Here is a 10532-nt window from a genome sequence, read left to right as displayed (position 1 = left end):
AGCCAGGACAGCAAAATGTTATTTCAGACATTCCTGTAACATCCAAAGAAAGAGAGGTAGTATGATCTTAAGCTGTTTTTTTTTTTTTTTTTTTTTCTATCAAGGAGATTAAATAGTATCTTCCCCTCACTCTGTTTGGTTTGCTGCAATAAGTTCAAGGGATCGGGGATGAGTGTTTAGCGTGAAAAAATTATAATTTGAGATCTCAAAACTACCTTGCACCAAAAAAATTTACATTCAACTTCATGTTCTTGTCATCTTTTAAGTCCTCTGAAACTCTCTACCACTACGTAATTCATGGCACTGAACAGGAACCCTTAAAGGCTGATCAAGGAAAGTCCAGTGAGAATGTGTCTGTAGTTGATGTGACAGATGGCAAGGAAGAATTAAGAGCTGATGCCGATGCTGCTGAAGGTGAGACTCACAGATCAATGAGAACGGTCGCTGTTGCTGAACAATCAGGAGGTACTGAAAAACCTGATCCAAGTTCTACTGAAGCCATGGTAGGCTCAATACAACCAGCAGAGAAGAATGACAACTTAGTCGAGAAGGAAGATATGGAAGAAACTATAACAACATTAATTAATCCTGAGACAGGTCTAGACCCTCCAACATCTGTCAGGTCAGTGATGGCTCCGATCATGTAGGAAATAGCAAAGATTTGAGTAAGGATGCTATTTAGCGGCATATATATCTCAGTCAACAACAATATCATCGTGGAATGATCAAGAATCAAGATGAACGTTGTCGATATGAAGTTTGCTCTGCACATTTAAGCAAGTTCATATGATGCCGCTCTTTTCAGTAGAAAGCCTAATGGTGTCAACACAGGCTGCTAGCTAACTCGAGTGGTTAAACATGCCATGTTGATGGACAGTATTTCGGGACAAATTACTCATCATCGAAAGTCTGTTGTCGAGCATCTGATCGATTAGTTTCTTTTCTTGCCTCTGAGAAATGCTCGACAAGCTTCAGAAGATGTATAAATTACTAAGCATTTGCAAGTGCCTTCCTTTAGTTTCCCTTCCTTCTAGTATCGTAGCTCAATGGACTGAGAAGCAAGTCTTTGCCAATCATTCATGAACCCCCTCCCCCCTTTTTCTATAATGCAGAATACTACTCCATGATTTATTTATCAGAGTCAGGAACAACTGCAGTGTTGTTTGATGCCCTGTGAACATTTTGTATTTGTAATAGCAGTGTGATACATGACAGAAAGTTTTGCTTGATTCTTGATGATCACTACTGGAGTGGAATCAGCAAGTTCCTGTGATTGCAAGAAGGAAGTTGCTTTCTTTGTTTTTGTTCATTTGTTTATAGTTTTGACCGATTAAAGGGTTGTGGATGCTTTTTGTGGGTCAAAATAATAGAAAACTCAGACAAGAGAATCCCATTATTTTAACTGATCGTACGTGGCTGATGTCGGTGCCTAAAATATATTGGTTTGTCTTACTGCCGTTCGTTTGTTTTTGGAGAGTCGTCACTGGGCCCCACGCCCTTCGATCTTCCCGCAATTTGGAGAGAGAGAAGACGGGCCAGTAAAGCCCTCTCCTCACTCCTGTTTCGTGCTCCAGCAAGCTGAAGGAGGAGGAGAAGAAGAAGAAGAAGAAGAAGAAGACAATCGACGAAATGGATTGCATATACAAGAACTCTAACGCCCCCGTTGAGGCCAGAATCAAAGACCTACTCTCCCGCATGACTCTCCAGGAGAAGATCGGCCAGATGACCCAAATCGACCGCCGCGTCACCACCCCTTTCGTCCTCCGCAACCTCTCCATCGGTCCTCTCCCTCCCTCCCTCTCTCTCTCTTTCTCGACAAGTTCTCATCCATGGAAATTTCTTTGTGTTCGACAATGTGCGTTTTGACTGCCAATTCGTGTCGCAGGCAGTATTCTCAGTGCCGGCGGCGGCGGGCCATTCGAGAAAGCGACGTCGTCTGATTGGGCCGACATGATCGATGCTTTCCAGAGGGCCGCGCTCGAGTCTCGCCTCAGTATTCCGCTGCTCTACGGGACCGACGCCGTCCATGGCAACAACAACGTCTATGGCGCCACCGTCTTTCCTCACAACGTTGGCCTCGGAGCCACCGGGTTAGTGAACTATGTTGTTTCCTGTGTTTCTGAATCAGTGGACGGGATTGGGAGTTCTAATGTTTGAAACTTTGCTATTATAGGGATGCGGAATTGGCTCGGAGGATTGGGGTCGTTACTGCTCTTGAAGTTAGGGCTTCTGGTGCCAATTACACTTTCGCCCCCTGTGTGGCTGTAAGTAGTCAAGGTGCTAAAAAAATTGCTTGATGATATCGCGGAAATATTGACTAGGTCACAAGTATCAAAAAAAAAAATATGTGGACTTAAAAAGAATTAAATTCTTACAAGTATAAATGATTTTGAAGTTTTTTAGTTGTTTTACTTTCACTACTCAACATATGAATTATTCTAGATAATTTGATTTGAATGGACTCTTAACAGGTATGCAGAGATCCCAGATGGGGAAGATGCTATGAGAGTTTCAGCGAAGATACTGAGGTTGTCCGAAGGATGACTTCTATTGTTACAGGTTTGCAGGGAGAGCCACCCCAAGGACACCCAAAGGGCTATCCTTTTGTTGCTGGAAGGTAAAGAGTAGTCGTCAATGAGTACCTATGTAATTTTGCTTTTTTCACAAGTAAAATGATGGAAATACTGCTGCATACTGGGACTTGAAAGATGAACATTAATTATGATGCAATTCACATTTATTAGAGAGCAAGGAGAACCGCAATTTTTCAATTTTTTAAGTTCTATTGCATGGGGGATTAGATTATCCTTTTTGGAGTCTGGTTTACCATGTCTGAGTGTGTGTGTGAAAGTTAATTAGGTGGTATCCCATTTCATGATTCTGCATGTTAATCATACCATCTTCTATTTTGTTTTTCAAGATCATATTATGTTTTCTTCATAATTTTTATATCGGCAGAGATATGATTCCTTGCTTATGAAAAACTCATTTGATGCACTGTTGAATGCCAGAAAGAATGTTGTTGCATGTGCCAAGCATTTTGTTGGAGATGGGGGCACTGACAAGGGGATTAATGAGGGGAACACAGCAACATCATATGACGAGTTAGAGAGAATCCATATGGCACCTTATCTGGATTGTTTTTCTCAAGGAGTTTGCACTGTCATGGTATCCTACTCTAGCTGGAACGGAAGGAAACTACATTCTGACTATTTTCTCCTTACACAAGTTTTGAAAGAAAAGCTGGGATTTAAGGTAGCTGAATTCAACTGTATGGTTTGAGAATCAAGAAATGTCATTGTTTGCATCCATATAAAAGAAAATTTGCACCCTTTTGGATTTGGTGTAAATTTTAGATATTTAATTCTATTCCATATTTTCTAATTTTCGTCTTTTTTTTTATAACAAGTGGATCTTAAATGTTCCTCAAAATTTGGAATCATATTGTTGAGTTTTTGTTTTCCATCATCTTTGTTTACCTTCTTAAATACATCAAAGCATGATGCTATTTATAGCTTGTAATGTATCTTGTTGGTTTATGGATATATATTTTTGTTAACCTGAAGTGCATTATTTACTCATAAATCTTAAGGTGACATTTTTGCCACAGGGTTTTGTCATTTCTGATTCTGAAGCACTTGACCGGCTTTCCCATCCTTATGGTTCTAACTATCGAAACTGTGTCCTGTCAGCCATCAATGCTGGAATTGACATGGTAGACATTGAAATTTAGTTTAAAAAGGAACCCAAGCTAGAAGGTTTTTTCACATTGTTCATCTCTATGTTTCTCACAAGTAATATTTACAGGTGATGGTGCCGTTTCGGTATAAATTATTTCTGGAGGACTTGACATGTTTAGTAGAATCAGGCAAGATTTCTATTTCTAGAATTGATGATGCTGTTGAAAGGATCCTGCGAGTTAAATTTATTGCTGGACTTTTTGAGCATCCCTTGACTGATAGATCATTGCTAGATACAGTTGGTTGCAAGGTACACTTTTGCTCTTTTTGAAATCAGATAAATTGCTAATTTGCTCCACTATCCAGTATACATCTTGATAGGAAGAAAAGGAGACTCTAATGTGTATATTACCCATTTTGTAGGGTTTTGAGAGCTAGTTATTTTAGTATTTCTGTTTATCTTTTGACTGAATATTGAGATAGTAAGTAATATTGTTCTGTTGTACCATCATTGTCATTTTTTCTAAAGATTTGGGATTTTATGTATTTTGATGCTTTTAAACAAGTCAATTGTAATGCGTACTTTTTTACATGGCAGAACCACCATTTTCATATCTCTGTGATAAACAATAGTGTTACTAATCAGAATGCCCTTCTCACTGGTCAATAATTGAAGATAATGATAAGATTTTAAGAACTCTTTTGGTATCCTTGTATGTGTCATACAAGTTTTCTGAAATGAAAGGGACATTTCATTTTTCCATGTCATGTTCCACTGTTGTTGACAACTGTCGTATTATTATTTCCCTTATCCAAGAAAATGGAGCTTTGCTAAATATTCATTTTATCTTCTTACTCGTTTATTTGTTGGATGAAATTGTTATTTCTTGTAACATGAAGTTCGCAGACGCTTTAGTTGTTCTGGAGCAAGCATGGGAAAGGTCATGCCGAAAACCTGTGGGCATATCTGTCTGCCTCTATTATTAGCATTAAACCCCTGTACCATGTTCAACATGGGGTAATTCGCTCATTTAGAAGATACATGTAGCATAGGTATGAATATATGCTTGTGTGCATGCTTTTTGTATAAGCTAAGTTCACATGCCGCTAGTAGTCTCCTAAATCTATAGAAAAATAAATCTTTAGCATGGGGGTTCTTTTGCTGAAGCATTGTTATAGACCTGGAATATGGACACAGTGACATGTTAATTTAAAAAAGGAGAATTACACTAACCATTTCTAAGATAAAGCCTTAAAATGGAAATATCTTCCATGTTTGTGAATATTGCATCGACTGCCCCAACTTTTTGAAAAGTTGTATTGGATTCTCCCTCCTGTTTGGCCATCATCTAGGACTAGGAAGTTAACAGAAACACTCTACATTAGCATGCTTGAAGTTGGAATACCAATTTTATCCTTATATGCATTGATTTGTCCATTCCGCCTCATATTTATGTTGCAATTAGTAATCACAAGAAAGTCAAAACACAAAAGATCACAGTTTCAATTAAAACTGTGAACTTAGATTTAGATCTTGGGGCCAAACTTAGATATGGCTTGCAAACTAACCTGGATTTGGATTTGGTAACGAGGAGGGGGTGCTTTGCCAGCTAGTGAAAAGGTTGGGGCATTTTGGTATTTTTCTGTAAGCAAAAAATATGAACTTTATCGCAGAAGGGTAAAATAGTAAGATGTCATACACCTTTAGCTCCATTAATAAACAAATTCTTAACAGGTACAGTGAAATTTAAAAAAAAGAACATGGGGGATATTTTTTTTTAATGCCTCATCTCAATGGTGGTTAGTGTAATTTACTCTTAAAAAACTATGACCTGACAAACCAAGGACACTTCAAGTTGTAAGTTATATTTATTTTTATATATAAATAACTCGGTTTCCTTTTCTTTTTCATTTTTTAGCTAACTAACATTCTTTTTTTTTGTTTGGTACAATATATATATATATATATATAGAATACATAAGAAATAAGTGTGATTAAAAAGCCTTCATATATATATAAACATATACACTGTAAAAAGTTCTGTAATTTAAGATTCTTGGAATTAAAAAGTTTGATGGTGGATCAATAAATATGAACTTATGTCTTTTTCTTATTTTCAACTTGATTTTCAACATATTTCAAACTTTTAATATAGTTTCTAATTCATTTAATCCATGGATATGCAAAAAATGCTGCATGAAAACATGTGTCTCCCTAGCGTTTGTAAAGATTTCTATAATAGAAATATTAGAATACAATAGTGCACTTTTCTTGAGTGTTTGAGATGCATTTGTACATGTTTAACTAGTATTGACGTCTGATACCATTGACTGACATAACATAGCACCTGCATACGAGTGCCTGTGCTTCTTGGTTTATTGCAATCATGTCCAGAAAAGTCAAACTGTGTAAAAGTGCAGATGATTATAAAATGTGTTGTTACACCTGTCATTTCTATTCTTGGTAACCACTGCTAGAGGCTAATTCAATGGTAGGGTTTTGCTTGTTGAATTGTTGCTCTAGTGACAACAACAATCAGGATATAACCCCATTGATCTGGTCCAGGTTCATTCCAAATTTGGAATGATGAATTCTAATAATGACTTTATGAAAGCACTATCTGAGATGAAACTCATTTGCTGGTATTAGAGCTTGTTCTCAGGCTTCTACATTTTCAATAGCTACTCTTAATCCTGGTTCAACTCTGCTTTTCTATGGAAAATTAAGTTGCCTTTTGTACTCGTGTACTGCTATTAGTTATGGGCTTACAGCCAAGTGGAGTCAAAGACCTAAGACAGTTTCCTCTTTATGATAATTGCTTCAGCTGCATAGAGAACTAGCACGTGAAGCAGTTCGCAAATCCTTAGTTTTGTTGAAGAATGGAAAGGATCCAAGGAAACCATTTCTTCCTTTAAACAGGAATGCTGAAAAAATTCTTGTTACTGGAACACATGCTGATAATCTTGGATATCAGTGTGGAGGGTGGACAGCTACTTGGATGGGAGACAGTGGCAGAATTACGATTGGTATGTAGTTATTTAGCAATGTACTCTAAACAATCATGGTAGTGGAATTAAGGTTTGATATATTGTTATTGTTGCTTAATACTCTAAACAGCATCACTAACAGCAGTTCCTGATTCTCAAATACAGAGCAACTAATGCACAGTTTTAGCAAATGATGGTGATAATATAAAAAGGCAAACCCATTTTTGTAACGCATATGAAAATACCATATGAAAGCAGAGTATAGAATTATGAATCCATATTATCTCCACTTTCATATTCTAGTTAACAAACATTTGACTGTTATTTTCTGTTTACAGCTAGTTTGACAAGGCTTCTCTAACTTCTGAGGAATATAAAAATTACTCTTGGTGTAATTCTGTCTAAAGTGTGACCAGCTCTGATTCTTTATGATGAACATAAAGTGTAAAATTTTGAGTGTCATGTTTGCCCCTAGCCTATCTAATTCTCTAATTTTTAGTTGGCAGTCCTGGGAGCAGGGGCTCATGTTTGATTTTTTGAACGACCAGACAGTCCTTTGTCTTATATTATATACCCTTTAATATCTGCAGAGCCAGATATCTTGCTTCATGATCCGTTAAGTTGCTCTAAGTTTGCTCCCTGCTTGTGAAAAAAGGGCTGGGACACAAAATCTGTTCCTTTGACTAACTTAGGTCCTCTGTCTTTGTGTTTTGACAGAATAGTTTAAACTTGAAATCCCTTTGAGTCTGAACGTTATTTGGCATATACAAATATTAGTCAATTGTGCACCCAAAAAAAAAATGCATATTAAGATTTGACTTGTCTGATAATTTACATTTTTAGGTACAACAATTTTGGATGCCATCAGAGAAGCAGTTGGTGAGAAAACAGAAGTGGTACATGAGCTAAGACCATCAGCAGACACATTTGCAAGTCAAGATTTCTCTTTTGCCATTGTAGCTGTGGGCGAGGGTCCATATGCTGAATCTATTGGTGATAACCCAGGGCTCATTATCCCTTTTGGTGGAACAGAATTGATTAGCTCAGTTGCTGACAAAATACCCACATTGGTGATTTTGATTTCCGGTAGGCCCCTGGTTATAGAACCCTGGCTGTTGGAAAAGATGGATGCTCTGGTGGCAGCTTGGCTGCCTGGCAGTGAAGGAGGAGGAATAGCAGATGTAATCTTTGGCGATTACGAATTCCAAGGAAAGCTTCCTGTGACATGGTTTAGAAGGGTTGAACAACTGCCAGTGCATGCCGGTGCGAATTCTTCTGACACTCTATTTCCGTTGGGCTTCGGCTTGACAAGCAAGGAGGAGGGCTTCTGACTCAACTAATTAGTTTATTAAAACTAAATGCACACAAGCCTTCCATGTTACCAGTATAAATCAGGGGTTATTTGTCAGAGTTGTAATATAGAGGAGGAATCAGGCAGCATTGCATTTGAAATTCACAACTACTTTTGGGACTTCAAGATTATGTTGTATGTTGAGTCTGCAAAATCTTGGAGCCTCTTAGGTTGGTACTGGTTGTTGATACAAATGAACCTTTAAGCATTGCATTAAGGTATGACTTGCTGCCTCCTTTTATTTATTTGTGCTGGCAGCATGATTATCGTTTACTTCTTCATCTTTTGACCAAGCTCAAGCTGTACCCTCTGCTGGATTATTATTAGGAAAATGCTAGAAAGCCCGACGAGCTTATCGACAAGATTACCGAAAGCCTGCTCTCTCCCTTCCCCTCTGATTAGTGGTTAATTTTATAAAATTTTGTTATAATTATAACTCCCGTTTTGATTTTAAATTAGTTTATTTGAATAATTATGTGTAATATATATATATATAATATAATATATTATAATAAACATGTAAATATAATATATATTATAACATAATACATGAAGTGCATGCATGGAGCATCTATATAATATATAAGTATATAATATAGTATATAATATATCATATAATTATATACATAATATATAATTTAATAACACTCAATTGTTTGTTTGTAGGCATGAAGAATGTGGGATTGGAGACTCAAATTAGATTGAAGAATGAAGAATTAAAGTCAATAAAGAATTAAAGTTCATGAAGAATTAAAGCCCAACTTGAGCAACCCATAGAAGATATCATTTGGAGAAGGCACAAACATTATTTTTAATCCTAATGAAAATCAAAAATTCAATTGTAGAAATTTATTTTTTTTTTTAAATATTTGTTTTGTGAGTGCTTTATTAGGTGTGTTTTTTAGCTAAAATTTATTTAACTATTAGGTGTGTATTATAGCTAAAATTTATTTAACTTTATGAGTGCTTTATTAGGTGTGTATTTTAGCTAAAATTTATTTAATATTAGGAGTGTATTATAACTAAAATTCATTTAACTTTAAGTGTGTAAGTGTCCATTAAATATAATTATGTCTAATTAAATAATTGAAATAGAGTGGCTTGTATTGCATCTTGTAGGCTATAAATAGCTCACTTGGTTGCATTTGTAAGGGTGATTATTATTCTTGAATCAAAATTTAGTTGTTTCCTTAGAATTCTCTTTTTGAGAATTGCTTTTATTTTCTCTTATTTTCTCTATTGTTTTCTCTTGTAATCTTACTTCATTTATTTCTTCTTTTAAATTCTTATGTTATTTATTGTTACTTTATTATTCATCGCTTAAATGGCCGGTTAGTTTATGCCTTTAAATTTCTATAATTTTAATTTTTGTCTTTTAATTTTCCACCTCCTAAATGGCTGGTTAGTTTCTGCTATTTTAATTCATGTCATTTTAATTCTGTTATTTAAATTACGTCATTTAAATTTCTGTCAATTAACTTTCAAATGGAAATGAGTAGCTAAATCTAATCTTGGGTTAAGAGAAGGATAGTGTCCAACGCCAATGATTTCCAAATAAAGCTGCGCTTAAAATGAGTGACATTAATTTAAATTTCAGTATGGGTGTGTAGTAATTATTGAGAAATCACTAGTTTGGATTAGAACGTAAGCTTAACTTAGAGCTTTAATGCCATGTATGAAAGTTACCAGAACTGGAAATGTTATCATACCCAAATCTAGATGATTGATTCAGTTGTTTTGTGTATTAATTGTAATTGAATTTATAGTAGTTGTTTAAATTAGAATCCTGCATATCATGTATGGAGATTGCTTAAACTAGAACTATCATTATCTCTAACTGCATTTAATAACAAACCCCCATATCTGAAATTAAATTAATGTTACTAACATTGTCTGCTAAAATTTGGGAATCAACGGATTAGCGCTGAAATTTTTTTAACCCAAGTACTATCTAATTTCATATTCTCACGTTCAGCATATATTTCAACTTCTGCCTTGTTTTATTTCTTAGTATCTGTTATCTAAAAAAATCATAAAAGAAATCTTGTTACCAACTCATCCAAGTGCGTGTGTGACATTCTTTTTTTTTTACCATAAATAAATTTCTCAATGGACGAGTTGGACTTATCCAGAAAATATAAATTTAAATTTGGACTACAACTGCACTCGTACACTAATGAGTATAAACCTCTCACCAAAATAAAGAAAAGAAAAATATAAAATTCTTATCGTGTTTTGTTTTGTGTTTTAATTGCAAGGTGAGAGTGCAGCCACCCTCCCATGGATTCCCCCCTGCTCTGTGCGTCTCCCCTGCCATTGCCGTCTCGCCTCGCTTCACCGACAATCGCTGCATCGATTGTCGATGAGACGAGGCGAGGCAGTGATGGCAGAGAGGCGACGGAGGCAAAGTGAGGCGAGGCAGCGATGGTAGAGAGGCGACGACAGTGAGGCGCGACGACGAGGTGAGGTAGCGGTCATAGCAAGGGAGACGCACAGAGCGATGGGGGGAATGG

The 10532-nt window shown here is 36.2% G+C and overlaps 1 protein-coding gene across 4 annotated transcripts; it reads left to right on the top strand.

Moving 5' to 3' along the window:
* The first annotated feature begins 1471 nt into the window (after positions 1-1471).
* Positions 1472-8977, top strand: LOC127797836 (uncharacterized). 4 transcript variants are annotated; one of them, XR_008022290.1, is made up of 10 exons: positions 1475-1780; positions 1886-2090; positions 2174-2264; positions 2472-2617; positions 3012-3255; positions 3611-3715; positions 3808-3990; positions 6506-6707; positions 7512-8237; positions 8686-8977. XR_008022290.1 is itself a non-coding variant. In XM_052330993.1 (9 exons), exons 1-9 carry the CDS (start codon positions 1630-1632, stop codon positions 7997-7999), a joined length of 1815 nt encoding a protein of 604 aa, XP_052186953.1. In that variant the 5' UTR covers positions 1475-1629; the 3' UTR covers positions 8000-8285. The 4 variants fall into 4 exon arrangements, 2 of the variants coding, with proteins under 2 accessions (XP_052186953.1, XP_052186954.1); XR_008022291.1 differs by lacking the exons at positions 7512-8237; positions 8686-8977 and adding an exon at positions 4581-4733 and having other exon boundaries at positions 1472-1780; positions 6506-6644; XM_052330993.1 differs by lacking the exon at positions 8686-8977 and having other exon boundaries at positions 7512-8285.
* Positions 8978-10532: the final 1555 nt, after the last annotated feature.

The sequence above is a fragment of the Diospyros lotus genome, chromosome 3 (genome assembly GCF_014633365.1).
Source record: "Diospyros lotus cultivar Yz01 chromosome 3, ASM1463336v1, whole genome shotgun sequence".
NCBI classification, from domain to species: domain Eukaryota; kingdom Viridiplantae; phylum Streptophyta; class Magnoliopsida; order Ericales; family Ebenaceae; genus Diospyros; species Diospyros lotus.
This window is presented reverse-complemented; position numbering and strand designations above follow the sequence as displayed.

Bases quoted from the DNA above. Each gene is read 5' to 3' on its own strand.
- LOC127797836 (XM_052330993.1), top strand. From the start codon at position 1,630: ATGGATTGCATATACAAGAACTCTAACGCCCCCGTTGAGGCCAGAATC. The intron at 2,265-2,471 runs GTAAGTAGTCAA...GACTCTTAACAG, and splicing joins CTTTCGCCCCCTGTGTGGCT to GTATGCAGAGATCCCAGATG. The intron at 2,618-3,011 runs GTAAAGAGTAGT...GTTGAATGCCAG, and splicing joins TATCCTTTTGTTGCTGGAAG to AAAGAATGTTGTTGCATGTG.